General features: G+C 37.8%; 1 protein-coding gene across 3 annotated transcripts in view; it reads right to left on the minus strand.

Moving 5' to 3' along the window:
• The window catches only part of CARMIL1 (capping protein regulator and myosin 1 linker 1), a 190,211-nt gene that overhangs the window by 71,604 nt on the left and 101,811 nt on the right, over positions 1-16,796 (minus strand). For all 3 annotated transcript variants that reach the window (XM_041408078.1, XM_041408077.1, XM_041408076.1), the window contains exons 12-17: positions 13,776-13,862; positions 10,006-10,109; positions 7,987-8,064; positions 7,796-7,872; positions 6,768-6,872; positions 1,828-1,897 (exon numbers count right to left, since the gene is read on the minus strand). In XM_041408078.1, coding sequence (XP_041264012.1) covers positions 1,828-1,897; positions 6,768-6,872; positions 7,796-7,872; positions 7,987-8,064; positions 10,006-10,109; positions 13,776-13,862 — 521 coding nt within the window. The remainder of the gene's footprint in view (positions 1-1,827; positions 1,898-6,767; positions 6,873-7,795; positions 7,873-7,986; positions 8,065-10,005; positions 10,110-13,775; positions 13,863-16,796) is intronic.

A 16,796-nucleotide genomic window follows, 5' to 3' on the forward strand; every position in this document is an offset into this window, starting at 1 on the left:
TTGGAGATAATATACCAGAAAATTATGAGAGCAAATGAAAAATGGTGGGAGAGGGAAGGAACACAGATTTATCCTTCCATACTTGAGTACAGCTTGCCTGATGCAGGAAAGAAGAGGGCAAAGCTGAAGCATCAGCTTTATAGCCCCCTAGGAGCGTGTGCTTGCAGGAACTGGGAGTAGTGGTGACTGGCTCCAAGCTTCCCACCACTCTCTTTCCAGTGTAGATTACCCTGCCCAGATCCCAGAGGGTCAGGGAGAGGTGGAGCAGGATCCTAAGGTGCTGGGCCCATTGAGAGCACTCCCAGCTGCTGGCACATTAACTTCCCTGCTGGTGGAAGCATCACTTCTTTCCAAAGCACATGAGAATGGATAAAGCTCAGTGATGGGAAAAAAAATGTTAAGGGAAGGATCTAAGGAAGTGCTGTCAATTTAGAGGGACCAGCTACAAGAATGCAACACTGAATTGGGCAGGATTTCTTCCTTTCTGTCACAAGAGTCAGCCATGACCACAAGTCCTTTGGTGACCAATAAATCTCATTGCTCCTTGAAGAGCTCTTTCAGATCCCATCCTGGGTGTTATTTCATGAAAGAGTAGTATTTTTTCTCCTGACAGTGATTTATTAATTTAAGGCTGTGATCATAGGTCTTACTTTTTATTACATTAATTACTCCTCCCTTTTCCTTCCTTCCTCTGAAAGATAAATTATCATCCATCTGATCCCTCTACTCAGAAGCCAGAAGCATATGTACTGGACTTGAAAGGCTTTTCTATTTGGAATTTACATGTAGTACTCTTCAAAGTAATAATATTTTCCAAAAAGTCTAAAATATCAGAAACCATGATATGCATTCACAATTGTTTGGTTTTTTCTTCATAAGGAAATCTGTGCACATTTCAAAAGCAATTGACCACAAACCTAAAGGCAAGGATTACTGCACTTCAACATGGTTATCAATATTGCATATTTTCTACTTAAAGGGAAACCACTGTATTTGCACTTCTAGAACAGTTAATACTCAGAGGGCCTTGGAAATATCTAACAAATGGGAGGCTAACTTTGCAGCTTAAAAAAAGGGTAAGTCAGAGAACGCCTCAGCCTAAACTGGTTCATGTTGGTTTTGGCAAGAGTCCACCACACAGTTCTTTACAAAATGACTTTGCCTCAAGTGGCTTTCCCAGGGTTGTGTCTGATCTTTTCTAATTCTGCTTCAATCATGAAGGAATCACCCTACAGGTGAGTATAGGCAATCACAGGGAAGCAAGAGGAAACAAGATCAAGCAAATGAGTTGCCACAATTGTTCTTACTTATTCTTGAGGCCACTTTTACAGTGCTTCTTATGTTAATAACTTTTACCAAAGTTCCTAATTGGCTTGAATTGATTTATTGATTAGGAAAATGGAATTTCTCCCAAGGTTAAAAAGCAAACCTGCAGAAGAGGAAGACAATCGAACCACAGACATGCCTTCAGGGCATGCAGCTTCCTTTGAGCCATTCAAATTTGGGCACCTTGGAAAATCCTGCTGCTAATCACATCACCAGAGAGCAGAAGCTGCCAAGCATCCAACAGGCTGGCTCAGTGTGTAGTGCAGCTGCACTGCAAGGAGGCTTTTGCTAATCAGGTGCTTTGAACCTCTGTGCTTGTTATTTTGGATGTTGTAACACACACCCTAACTTTTACCATAACTGCTTCTCTGAGTTCTCTGCTTCTCACCTTTCCCACAACTTTTGACTACAGAGAAAGAATATCTTGCCCAGTAGATTTCACAGGAACTCTAAAACCTCGTCAATGCACATTTTGAACACATCCTGATAAATATTCCTTACCTCACAGCTACTGAGGTCTAAAGACACCTCCTTCAGATTGTGATTGCAAGCCAGGCCTAACAAAAGCGCTCTGAAAAAGATCAATTTTAGAACCGTTTTAAAAAGATAAAGGGCAGCTTTACATCATCATCTAAGTGATCACAGGTTAATTCATCTATAATGCAAAGATTCATTTCAAAACTACACCAGCTGAACAGTTATTTCTTAAATTATAATGGCAGCACAAGCCTGCCACACTCAGAACACTGCAGGAGCTTCAAAAAACTGCAGGGATGCAAGGCTAATGAAGAAACTCTAAAGCTAATGCACCATCAACATTTGATAACATTCATCAGAGATTAATTTTCTTCAACATTTGCTTTCAAAGAGCACCAAATGGTTATAACTGCAGTATTCTGTCATACAACCACACAAACTCCACGATTTTCCAAAAATCTAGGAAAAAATAAAGTTTTCACAATACGCAAGATGCCATGCGGCCATCCATTTCAGTCAGGCATAATGCCTGTAACACTCAAAGGCTGGAGCATGCTCCAGTATTACAAAATTCTCCATGTCCACAAACCCAACATGTATTTACAGATTTCAAAATGATACCCCTGTGCAATGGTATCCTTTGCCTTTAGGCACATTGGCAGACACGTGAAGTAATGACTAATTATGATTTTCATAAAGCCACTTTTCAAGTCTCACAGAAGTTTGTTTCCACATCTAAAAGTCAGTGTTAATATGACACTTATATTAATACTGTCAAATCAGAAAGCACAACAGTATGTGTAAGAGAGAAGGAACAAACAAAATCTGTGTATACCTTCTAATATCTTCAGAATAGATGCAGCTTTGAATTAATAATTCAACAGAGAAACAGAAGGACTTACTTCTCCAACTTCATTTCAGCCAAAAGCAGCTAACCAAGTGACTGATGCATGGAGATAAAAACCAACCCCTTCTGATGAGCCATGAGCCATGTGTCTACACACTTGCTATGAAAGTAGTGTGTCAAAGCGACACTTGAAATGTGTGTGCCTTGTGCAGGTTTTTCATTGAAACCTATTTATATCTTCTGTCCTGCAGGTATAATCAGACCTTCCCTATTAACAAAGGCAAATGTCTTGTGCTTATTTACTTAAGCTATTAATATATGAGGGGGAACAAGGGGGTGGGGGGAAATGAAAGTTCTGCAACAGTTTCCACAAATTTTTAAAGATCTTGTCTGTCTTTCTTACCCAGACACGTTTTTTATTCAGTCAGTCTGGCTGATGATAAGTTTGCAAAGAGCTTCCTAAACACTTCCAGGAAATAAAAAAAAATACAGTGCAAGCATAAAAGAAGCGCAGATTAAAAAAAGACATATAGTGCTTCTTCAGTCGTACACTTTTCACAGGAAGGAAAAAAAAAGCGTTTTTCCCCTAACCTCTTCCCTATAAATTCACCCTAAGAAAATCCCCTTGTTTCTCAATTCTTTGTCATGAAAAAATCACCAGCCTTCAAAGGGCCTGAAGCCAGACATCTTATACTTACACTTGGCCACTATGTTTAAATCACACATGGCAACACATGGAGAGGTCTTATCAACTGTGCATGATGCAGAATGCAAGAACTGGCCTTGCAATTAGCATTTGCATGAGAAGCATATCAGAAACTTGTCTTGTTACAGCACTGACAGATCAAAATACAGTTTTTGGCAATGTCTATAAAATTCAACAAAAATGCCAACTTACACTTCAACAAGGACAAGAGTACAAACTGCCTGTGTTAAAAAATGGTGAAAAAAAGAGTGAGCTGCAAATGGAACATCAACTATATTACCTATGTACAAGGTATACCCTCTCTCTCCACCCACCACACGGCATCCTCACAGTACAGCTTTATCAGCAAACCTACTTCCTGAAAGGTTTGATTTACACTGTTCAAGCATGTACATGTCCTTCACAGATGGCACTGATTAACCAATATCTATAAACTCACTGAGTTAGCACATGCAATTAAACATACCACAACTGTAGAGCTAAAGGAAGCCTATAAAGCAATCAAATAACAATTAGGGGAATTTGGAACTCAGGATGTCAAGTATCTGCATTTTATTTATTTCCTTTTTCTCTAGGCAGGATTGATCTTGAATCTCACATTCAACTTGGTGGCCTCTGGTTCATGGACACAAACCAGAAACTTTTCTTTTGTCACTGGACAGCTCCAGCTCAAAAAGCTTTTTGGCATATGCTGATGAATGATGCCAGGAAAGTACTACTATGATACATCACAGTTTTTAAATTTTTTTCTTCCTGGAGCCGTCTCTCATGTGTTCTTGCAGGCTTGGCAATGACAATTTCCTGCCTGAAAAAAAGCATTTCTATCTTCTTATGTTTAACCAACACTGTGATCTTGATGGTTCTGGAGAAGGTTTGTAATTCTTGCAGTTAAGGACAAAAGGCTAAGCAGCTGTCTCACAATACACATCCTCAGTCCTTTTAACACCAGATTAACTACCACAGGACATTTTTGAAGTGGATTAGTCAAGCCATGTAGGGTTTGAGAGGTAAAGCAAGGTGTCCTGCAGATCAAAGACCTCTGTAGTGTTGTGACACACTCAGCTCAAACTGAATGAAAAATTTAGGTCAGAGAACATCACAGAAATTACCAAAAAGTACTAACATTTTCTGTCCTATCTCCTAGGCAGAGGTGAATGCTGTCCCCAGAACAAAAGCAGTCCAGACCAACACACCAGACAGCTGAGAGAGGCATGGACACTCTGAGACCATACACATCCAGCTGGACTTTGCAAAAATTCCTCTCCCTGGAGCTTTCTGAGCTAGTGGAAGACCTTCTGCTCTCAGCTCATCCTATGCTCCCCATCACTGCGCCTCTTTACTTCCACCAACACCAGTCAGGCAAAAAACTCCTTCCAACCCAATTCAGTCAAATTGAGCCAGATTATCTTAAACGTTACCAGAAGCAGTTTTTTTGCTAATGCATATTTTGACTGAAAAGGACTACGAAGACACCATTTGCTGCCCAGCTGGCAGGGAAATGGTCCCATGTTTTTGGGATAAATTAATATAATAATATCTTTCATGAGCACAGGCAACTGTACAGCACACACCCGCTCAAATTCCTCATACCATAAGAGATTCTCAACATGACAGGAAGAGAACCTTAATGAACCTTAAAGTTTGGTGCTTCTCACCTTTCCTAATCTCTGGGGATATATTCCATCTCCCACAGTATTCTCTTTTTCCTGTCAAAGCAATACTGTCCTCTCTAGCAGTCACATCCAACCTTGTTTTTCTTTCCTGCTGCCCTCCACCATAGGATCAATAGCTCTAAATTAATCAGAATCAACTGTGTTTCAAAAAATCACCTTCTCTTTGAAAACACATCTGTACTACACCTTCCTAATACTGGCAAGATCTGACCAAGCACAACAACAACCAAGAGCATCACGTAAAACAAAGTGAAAGACCAGAGCTAAAATGGCTCCTGCAGTTGAATATGGATTTCAACCCAGTGCATCTGACTTAACCATCAGGCTCTTCTTGGAGATGCCAAGCAACAAGACAAGAAGCCACAGGCAAAAACTGAGGGACAGAAAGTTCCACCTGAACATGAAGAAGAAATTCTTTACTGTGCAGGTGACTGTGCACAGGAACAGGCTGCCCAGAGATCTTGGGGAGTCTTCCCCATTGGAGATACTCAAGAACTATCTGGATGCAATCCTGTGCCATGTGCTGTAGGATGACCCTACTTGAGCAGGGAGGTTGGACCAAATGACCCACAGTGGTCCCTCCTAACCTGACCCATTCTGTGATTCTGTGATATTGCACCGCCCTCTTCAATACTGAATTGCCTTAAGAAAAAATACTCCAAATCTAAGTACACTACGCTTTCTGCTGTTGCACTTGTCACTCTTCCCTCCCTTGGCTTCCCCCAGAGTGTATCAAAAGGTTTCCATCCCAATCTCACTAACTATTCTTTGTATCCCACATCTCCAATTTTGCCACCAACTCCTGTGCATTAGATACTCCCCATTCCCCTTCCCCTCAGAAGGCAGGCTCCCAACCATACAAGGATACATCCGTGCACCTACATCCAGATTAAGATTGCAAAATAGGTAGTGAACGTGTGTCCAGGTGTCTGCTACAGATAAGTTTATGTGTATTTTAATACATATTAGTTAGGAAGATGACACTTTGAAAAGAGCCCTTTCTTTAATTAAGCCAAATAACATCAATATTCTCCCAGAATTACAGAACAGCCTATCTAGACTAGGCTTATCTATCTAGGCCTATCTTGACTTTAAAACACTTTTACATTTCATGGAACTTTTATATTTCATATCTGAAAATTTCAACACAGTTCAAATCCAGATACATCAAAAGAAGGGTGACAGTGCTTCACAATTTTCCTCAGCCTGCAGAACCTGTTAGCCACAGGTTGGGTGACATACAACAAAAAGACTCATTTCACTTAGCACTCCTGGAAACAGCTGCCATTGTCTCCTCCCTTGAAAGGAGGACATAGCTCTGTGCAATAGGTTTCTCCTCCCAAACACTGCAACAGGTTGTGTTTCATTATGGCTGTTGCAATAATGCAGTCCCAAAGGAACAGTGCTCACACAAGCCTATAATCCCATTTCACTGTGGAGCAGTTTTGTTCATAAGCCACAAAGAAAGAAATACATCCCAAAAAAAAGCTGACAGAAGCTAAACAACTGTGACGTTCCCAGAGCAAAAAATATTAATAGCCTCAACTGTGAGATGGAAAGAACATTTTATGAATGTGTGACCATCACAAAACTCATTCTTCTAATATCAATAATGTACAATGGGGAAAAAAAAGAAGAAAGCAAAATTCTTTCCCCTTCCTTTTAAATATGAGGCACTCATATAACAAAAATGCAAACTAGGTTTTAGGCACAGGAGGAAATGAAATTAAATTCTTACTTTAGAGGCTCAGGAGGGAGTTTAGTTCCTGAAAGGTTAATCTGCATCAAAGCAAGTGAGCTGCTGAAAAACTGTTTGAAGGAGGGAGGGACTTCTTTTCCTTTTCTGTAAGTAAACAAATTCATTAAGAAATAGCATTTAGACACTCCTCATTCCAATAAATAGTGAACGCAAGCCATGAGAAATGTAATGATCTTTTACAGTTTAATTGCTCTGCCTTTGGCAATTCTGTAATCAGTGGCTTTCAATTAGCTTAGAATTATAATGTCATCAAAATGTTGATTCAACAAACAATCCTCAAAACTGCACTGCTGCACAGAAGACAGTACTATCTACCTCCTGTTTGGTGAACTACAAAGAATGATCATTTAGATCTGTTTAATACATACTTACATCTCACAAGCAGAAGATCAAACAGGACATGAAAAAAACCCTGAAATTGCTTTTTCACCACTAATAATAATTACTCCATGCTAGAATACCTTGGCATCAGTTAGGTGTCATCTCTGATACGGACCCAAGGCTTCAATCTGAAGAAAATGGAACCTAATATTTCCTACAATGCAAGTACTCTAAAAAGTAAATGTTCAATCTCAAAGACTTTCAAAGGGAGTTCCTCCCAGAAGAAGACAAAACAGGAAAATAAGCATCTGTACCCATCATCAAATCATGAAAAATACAAACTATAAAAATTATATATAAAGAGGAATCAAGTCAGCCAGACTTCAAAGTGTGATGCTTTGCCCTTTAGAGACATAAGATATATACAGACTTTCTGATGCATCAGTATCACACAAACACTTATTAGACAAGGTAGCTTACTTTACAGACCTTTAGGAAAAAGAAAATATTTTGCTCAGAATAAGTAGTACCTACTTCATCGAGCACTAAGCTAAGGCTTTGTAAAAAAAAAAAAAAAGTCTTATATTTATTCTTAACAAAGGTGCTACATAATTTTTATTATAAGCTAATAAAAATTATAAACCAAAATACTGCAGGAGTTGAGGGTAATGACATTTAAATTGTACCTGTGAGAAAACAGAGTCCTTGAGAGGCTAAGGACAGCTAAGTGCTGAAGACATCCACGAAGGAGGGCTCCGCATACCTGGTTCAAAATAAAGGCAAATCACTTTACTTGATATTAACCCAAAAAAGTACCTAGGGATAGAAGTGGGGAATGTTTCCTTGGTATTGAAATAGCAACAAAAATGGTCTTTACCATATCTAGTGCACACTCCGTGTTGGACAAATCCAGGTGAACAAGGGCATTCGGCTGGGCCAAAAAATTGTACAGGCTCTATAATTATTTGACAGAAAGAATTACAGATATTAATTTTTATAATATGACAACTGTTATGGATCACTACCTGTCACTGCATTTTCAGCTTCTAAAATCACCTGAAGCTTCACCTAATCAATCCAACCTGTTTTACTTTAGTAGACTTTTTTTTTTTTTTAAATAGTGGGAGAATGGAGCTCAGACTACACTTCCCCAACATTTCTCTTAAAGCACAGGTCTTGAGTTACTGCATTTAACTTTTCCAGCAGATGATAATTAAGATGATAATTAAACAATGATTTGTGGTGTCATTCAGATTGCTGTTACATTTCAGAAAGGCTAATTGGTTTGTAAGTTAAAGCCAGTCCCTTTAAGCATGAAGGAAGCAACTAATTTGCACCTAAAGTTCATGTTAGTTCTTAATATCAGCTGCACATCACAGGTTTAAGGGAGAATATAGAACCTGTAACAAGATTTTAACATTGATGGCTTCAGTACTGTCTAGAATATCTCATGTAAATGTTAGCATATGTAAAACTTCCTACTATACACTGCTTCATTTTGGGCTCTTTTTAGTCTGAGAGAGCAACACAGAAAGATACAAGTGTGACCTAATTCAGAGAAAAGTGGAAAGCTCAACTCCACATGAAATCCAGCCAAACAGTGCACACTTAACATTTCTAAAATAGATCTATCTTCCCAAAAAAAGTAGGTCATTTAGCCCCTATAACTACAATGCAAGAGAGGTCCTCACTTTCAAAATTTCCGTGCTTTCCTATGGTTTATTTTAATTGCTAAATAACAGGATTTCCTTGCTCCTGTTAGAAAACTGATTCCACAGATTAAGACACCTCAATATTAATAATCTTTACCTTTGAACCATCCCTCTGACAGACTAAGAAAAGCTCCACTTTCCACATTTATCTCTTAAAATATTCTAGGCAGACCTTAGGTTTTTTAAACACTGCCTGCCAAAGATTTATTTGTTACATTTTATTTTACCTTTTGTTTTTACATTATTTACTATGTTATTCTCTCAAAGTAACTCACTGTGTGTCTATACTTACATTTAACTATTTATTTGCTACCTTTAAAACCCTGTTGTCCCACTGACCCTTTCACCTCATGTCTGAAAAGGCTAGTTCTCTGAATATGCTGATTAAGCTGCAAGTAAGATTTGTGAGAAAGCCATAAGGTCATATCTGACTGCACTTTAAATTATGAGACTGGTTGACCGTAGTTTTGCATCTCCTAGATGTTCAATACTTAGAATTCAAAACCTGACAGTTACATGCACGTAACTTTTGATGTGAAAGAGAAATGCAAATGTAACAGTCAAAAAGTGAATATATACAAACTGAAAAGTAAGTGGATTTCATTATGGAGGAAATAGAGCTCCACCTTCATGGCAACTGGTAAACTGAACAAAAGAGTTTAAAAAATAATTACATTCTTCAAAGAATCATGGGTTCCAACAGCACACGTCAAGGATGTGCACAAATTTATTTATAGACACAAAAATATTGAAAAACAGAAATTAATTATTTACAAATCAAAAGAAATCATTTGCATCCAACTTTCCAACGAAAAATCTGTGATACTCTTATCATTAAAAAGATTATGAGAGCTTTTTAATGGCATTTTGTCACTTTCAAACAAACTCAAAGAGAATAGTGAGTCCACTGAAAAAAAGTGGTATCCTTGCACTTTTCTCATGTATCAGCAGAAGCCAAAGACTAAAGGCATGAACTAAAATTATGTGGATTTTTTTTTAGTTGTGTGGGGCAGTTCTCTGAGTTTATACCAAGGAGCAGAAATAAATCTGTTATTTTCTATCCCTACTAAAACTGTACAGAAGTAAAGTCCAAAAAGGATCTAAACCAAAAGGATTTTGCCTTTCTCTCAACCGTGAATTAACACACGCATTGATTATCTCCCCGGTGAGAGGAAAGCGCTTACTGAGAGATCATCTCCGCGGAGCGCGTTCCCTGAGAGGTCGAGATAGACGAGCGTGTTGGCGATCAGCGAGTTGGCACTCAGTGACTGGGAAAGGCTGTTCACCCCTGCCAAAAGAGAGGTCACAACTCAGCTGAGCCAGCTCCACACAAAACTGGCCCAGAGCCTGCAAGCGCACAGTTTCAGTGAACACAGACACGCACAAATGTTTAATGACCTACTGTTGCCATCGCTGTACTGCAGCTGAGGAATACAGATCACCAGGCAGATATGAGACCTTTCCCTGGCACAGCATGCCCAATTGCACCTGGCCCACGCTCTCCCAACTTCCCTGATGGAGCCACAGTGTGTTATACATCCCAGATCCAGGATGTAGTCAGATCCATTTTCAAACAGATTTTAAAAACACAGTTTATTCCACAATGTTAAGACAGTGTCTTCCTACAAACAATTATATTTAGATAAAACTATCTGTGGAAGTAGATGTACGCATCTGTGGAAGACCAAGTACATTAACAATTATAATTGCTGGAACTTCAAAAGCGACTGAGACCTAGAAATTAAAAATATTTCAATTCATCTATTTGCCTGTAATTTCATAAAAATAGTTAATTAAAAGTACCAAGAGATGCACAAAGACTCTCAGTTGCTTATCAGAACACATATTTTTCACATTAAAATTAAAAAGCTCACATTGGGAACAAACCAATCAGGACTTTATTCCATTGATACTTTTCAGCTTTTCAAAATACAAATTAGGACATGGCTATTTCTGATTCCTTCAAATCTAACTTTCATCTGAGGGCTCTGCAGCTTATCATCAACTTATCAATTTATTGTAGATGGTCTCTGCTGCCTTTCAAGCACTACATGCATGTGCTTCTTACATGTATAAGCATCACCGTGCCCTTTAGTTGATGCAGCAGTTTTTTTCTAAGTGCCTGGCCAAAGCTATACAGAAGGCAAGTGATCTACTACACAACATTCAATGATTTCTCACGGCCGGTCAGTGAAATTAGATGGGCATTCAATGGATGAAAACACCCAGTCTTCACTTAAAAACTTATGAAACAATTTGCCAGCAAGGATGCGGAAGAAACAGCTAGCAAGCTACTGAAGACAAAAATACTTATGTCAATGCTTTAATTTTCTGAGCTTTCAAATATTAAGAAAGTCTCCCATATTAGTAGTATGGCTCCTGGTTTCAGGAGGCTTTTGAAACTGGAGAGTACCAAAGCACAGCAACACCTTTGTCAAGTCTCAAATCATATCTGCTTAGTGCCATTTTTCTTTTCGCTTGAGATGGTGTTGTTGAATGAACACCCTGTTGCTAAAGGTAAACTGCAAACTAATACTTTTTGAAATTTTCAAAGATCTCAAAGTTCTGTTTAAATATTTGACGTTACAGCTTTAGATTCACTTTAGTGAACCTTCTCAACAATGTTTGCAAGCAACACCAAGGAGAAGGAGCAAATGCAATTTTGTCCTGGTTGCTTGATGGTACCTAGTTATCAACTGGGGTTCCAGCTGGGTTCAACTACCAGCAATTCAGCATGTACAACCAAGAACCAACTCTGGGAATTCAGAAACAGTATCTGAGTTTGAGGGAGAAGAGGAGCTATCAAACTTCATAATATTGCTGCTTGTTTCATGCTTAAAAAGGGCCAAGTGCTCAAAATCAGCCACATCAGTGAAGGCAAACAATGTGAATGAGGGATTTTTCTAATTTGCCTCTGGCTTGGACTCAGAAAAGCAAGCATTATCTTTGAATGAGTATACTAGAATTTTCCATTTAACCAGAATCTTCGAATCAATAAATTTATGTTTGAACTTCACACTACCTCATGCTATACTCTAACAGTAATCTCATTTTCATTTGCAGACAATCTTTTATGCTCTTTTACCACTCTCAGGAGGCTTAGACTGTTAACAGCTCTCAGGAACTTCGAGATACAATATTTGAAGAAAGATCAGCTGGGAAGTTGCCACCTGAACTCCACCTGTCAATCTTGGAAACTTATCTCAAACAGAAAGCACTTTTAAAATAAGGTCAAAACCTGTGAGGTTTTGTTCTGAATTTACGAAAAGCTTAAATTTAAGGAAAAAAAAAAAAGATGAAAGGAAAAAAAAAAAAAGAAAAAAAGAGAAAAAAAACGTTGGAGGAAAAAAATACATATACTTTGGAGTCTACTGAATCCAAGATCCAGGGACTCTTTTAGACTTTCTCCACAAAAAGTATTCCAAGTTCAAAAATAGCCTCCCAAGTTAAAACCAAATCATTACTGTCTGCTTAGGTCAGAGAGGAACTGACAGCTTTGTAGCAGCCTGAGTTGCTTCAGGTCTTGAGGGTTGTAAGAACTCCCATTTTAAGACATGGCATGTACTATTTTTAAGGAATACTGAGGAGCTTCCACGGGACAACATTAATGGTAACATGTTAATCTGAAGGTCATCAGTATTAGACATACTGGAAAATATTTTCAGTTTTTGCTTAAATATCATCTTTAAAAGGGATGTTAAAACCTTCAGATTCTTTTAATAACCCCAGAATTCACTTTCACTGACAAGAGATGTGTGGGTGAACTTCATCAAGCTGGCATTTATTCTTTATGAAGAAAGAAATGTTGCTAGAATGTTCTCTCGACTCACACTTCACAATCACTTGCTGAAATAATTCAGCTCACGTGAAGAAAAGTAGAGAATGAATGAACATACCAGAACTGCATAAATTTCTGTTAAATTCACAAGTATATTATTTCAAGAGTACATGTTACGTTAGTCAAGATTCTTAACCAACTCTCGCCAAAAATTGAGTTAGCAGTAGAAAACAACAACCCCAGAGTTTAATACAAGTATTTTTAGTGAAAATCATTATTGAACAAATTCACGTTAGGATTTACTGTTTACTTAAGCATAATAAGAGCCACAGGCACTCATAATAACAAAAAGTCCTTTATCCCACCCTTATTGCCCCAGGTCAATCCTTGAAGCTAAGGAGAATACAGTATCTGCACTTCACTGAGCAATTATAAACAGGATAAAAGGACATGGTTTTTATCTGTTATCAACTGATGTCCTTTATACTGTTAACTCAGTTCATCTTTTCCAGGTCATCAAATCTATAAAAAAGCAGCACTAATGTCAGTGTGGTTTTTCTATTTTTAACATCCATTACCTATACAGGAGACCCTGGGTTTGTGCCATCTGTGTAAGAGGTCACTGCTCCTATTATTTGTAAAACAAAAATGTAAAAAATCCTGAAATAATCTGGCTTCTGTTTCACTGTTGTGATCGCTTTTAAAATATAAAACCATTTCAATTACAATACCAAAGCAGAAATTTGTAAATTATAAAACAAAGAAGTCTTTAGTCAGAGCAAGTCACTCACCAACTACTGTCACAATGCTTGATTTCATAAAATAACTGTGTACAAAACATTTAGAAATTTCCCTACACAATTTTGCTTCAGACATTTTTCTGAAGTGCATATGAAACATATCTTTCATGTCAATCCTAATTTCAGTCTTCCTTTATAATACAGGTTCAAACTTAACCCTTAGAGAAGCGAGTCTGAGTTTATAAAAGTGCTGAAGAGCACTCAGAACCCAGCCCAGAGTTCAGCAACCCAGAACTGCAAAAAAAGCAGCTGCACTGCTAAGAAAATACATGTAAATAATTAACAAAATTCATCATTTTATATGTTAAGAAAGTATTTTCTGTATGTAAGTCCGAAAGTTTTAGAAGAGAAAAAGAGGCATATTTATAAAACCTACCTTTAGGTGACAAGGAGGTTTTAGATAAATTTAAATGCTTCAGTCCCTTTGGAAGTTTGGCAAACTGGATGCTCAAAGATGACACACCTGTTGGGGGAGCAAAGACAAAACAGATGTTTTCAGATGAGCTCTGTGACCTCAGGTTTTGCCAGCAAATCTCAGCAGGGGCAAACTGCACCAGTGACACTTGAGGAGGAACTGCGCTCACGGTGCAGATGGGCTCTGTCATTTCATGAACCTTTTACTGATGTAATCAAGATCCCTGCTTTGCCAACCACTGAACAAATAAGAAACTTTGTTTTTAACTATCAGTAATCTTCCTGAATTAGTTTAAAAACTTTATAATACATACACACTTTTGGGAAGGAGTCAAAGTGAAGCTATTACAAGCAGTCAGCACTTGGAAAATCTGGAAGTTTTATGTTTCGGAAAAAAAACTAAATTAAAAAATCTAAGCATGAACTAAAACCCAACAATGCTGTCTCACACAAAATTTCAAACTATTTATATTTTCTTTTAAAATGAAGGGCTGTAAATGCAAGAAAGGCACCCACATTAGCTAACATCACCCTCTTTTTCTGAAGCAAACCCTAAGAACCTGAAACCTTTCCCAAGTCATAGTGACCACTTAATTCCCTTACAGCAGCCTGCAGGCTACCAGCCAGGACACAGGCTTGGAAATGCCACAACTGCTTGCAATCCTAAACAGTAAAAACCTATTAAGATGCTGAGACTGGACTACCTCAGCACAAATTCAACAAAAGAAGAAAACCATAAGAAGGTACTTTTCATTAAAGCCTTTACACAGTGTGTCCAAGTTCCCCACTTCACAAATTTAATGCTCTATTTTAAGCAAAAGATTGAAATTTGATTAAGAGGGCACATGCTAAATAACAATGCAACTAATCTGTGAAATATTTATTAGAGAAATAAATCAACATAGAAATTCCAGGCTTAACCTGAGGTGTAAAATACCATTGTCTACAGCAATTCCTTTGGAGAGAAAAGAGCACAGAGAAAGAGGGTAAAACCTTTTACTTGCTTGAAAACATAGTAAATTAAAAAGCTGATACCCTTTCCCCATACACAGACATGAAACAGTCTGTGAAACTGTAGGTCACATACCTATGTTTACTCTGTTTTGATTCTGTCTTACTTATCATTCATATGGAAGGCGCCAGCCACCTTGCAGATACTGTGGTAGGTTCTTTTTAATGCTCTCTGTAAAAGCGTTGAGTGCAACACCCATGCAGCTCAAAACAATACACACCTTTTTATTTATATTGCTAAAGCATTAGACATATGAGACCTTGGAATCATTTATTGTAAAGCACAGTGGTAACCATATACCTTCACCAATTTTCAGCAAGAATGAGTCAAGTCATACTAACAGGATTTTCTTCCCTAGCTCTATAAGGACAATCACTATCACTAATGTAATTTTTGCTGTTCAGCATTCTTACTAAGACATGCTGCAAATAGTTTTACCTCTCCATTTTTGTATTTAGCTAACAATCAGCAGACTAATTATCATTCTAGCCAAGCTGAACAATTTTCACATCTTACTAGAACAGGGGTTAAGCTATATTTATAAGATACAGGAATCAAGTGCAGAAAAGAAAAACTGCTTCTGTTTAGTCTGGTCCTTGAACACCCTTTAGGTCACTCATTTTTGCTAATGGCATAACAGAGATAAGAGTTCACATGGCAGAAATGGAGTTAGCTGCATCCAGGCACACAGTTTGGAATTTGAGTACTACTAGGCTTCAGTATGTTTGTTTTGCATTATTTTTAACAAAATACGAGATTAAATACTGATCCTAGTAGAGCCAAAAGCAAAACCGCCACCACTTCAGTGTGGCTAGATTTTTACAGACAAGATTGATAGCAAACTTTCCAGGTGTTAGTCTCACAAATATTGACAGTACCATAAAGGACAGCCAAACACAAATTAAGAGACTGGTCTCAGTAAAAAAATCACTGCATATAAATACTGCACTGTATTTGAACTGAAGACAGGCCCTATGCTTTAGGTAAACTAAAACCACTTCCCATGCTGTTGGAATACAGACAGTTGCATTAGTATGTAATAATAGCATGCCTTCAGTTATTGGTACGCAGCAATATAGAACAGCTTAGTGCATGTTTGTGTTCATATGGAGTCCAATATGTTCTTCTCCAGAAAACAAACAACTCTGTTGTTTCCCTTATAACTGCAAAATAATCTAGTTCCAGTTCCTGCAGGTGATTTTTCAAAAGGTATTTTCCAAAATCCATCTGTTTATATGAATCTCCACTTTAATTTGTGAAATCCTTCCTACCACTCCAGTTTACCAAAGTCAAATCTACCTTGCACCCAGGTAATTTTCTTGAACTGACAAGTTGCAGTATTTGCACATTACAATTATAATTAATTTCTAAGTACTCTATAACCTATCTCATTCTAATGAAAAGGTCAAATCTTAATTGCATATTTGATAGGAGAGGCTGCGATTATGAAAAAACCCTACTAATTTCTCCAAGTTGTAGTTCCTGCATTCCATTTTTGTTTTATATGTGGATACTGCTGAATGGCTTGAATCTATAGGTTTGTTGCAAAGAAAGTGCCCCATGGATATGTTTAAAAAACAAAAAAAAGATCCCCTTCACTGTAGAGTACCCAACGTTCAGCCAAGTGTTTTGCTTCCAGGATAAAAATGAGTTCCTTAGGGAAAAAAAAACCCTTTCAAATAACACAACCTAAATATACTTATTCAAAAGCAGAATCAACAATGTAGCAGACTTTTATCCAGCTTACAACAGAAATTTCTGTAAAATGCAGAAGGCCTCCGGCACATTGTAACAATAAAATTCTTCAGTGAAGCACTGGCTTTCATGTGACGAGAATTCTTAACAAGGACAAGCAATAATCAGCAGGCAAGAGGTAATCAGAAGAGTTAAAGCAATTCATGCGAACAATTTCAAATAAAAAACTACTCAGAACAGGTTAAAAACAAAAACATTATCATACTTGCTTCTAGT

Source organism: Onychostruthus taczanowskii, unplaced genomic scaffold (assembly GCF_017590055.1).
Source record: "Onychostruthus taczanowskii isolate IOZ18803 unplaced genomic scaffold, ASM1759005v1 scaffold29, whole genome shotgun sequence".
Taxonomy (NCBI): Eukaryota; Metazoa; Chordata; class Aves; order Passeriformes; family Passeridae; genus Onychostruthus; species Onychostruthus taczanowskii.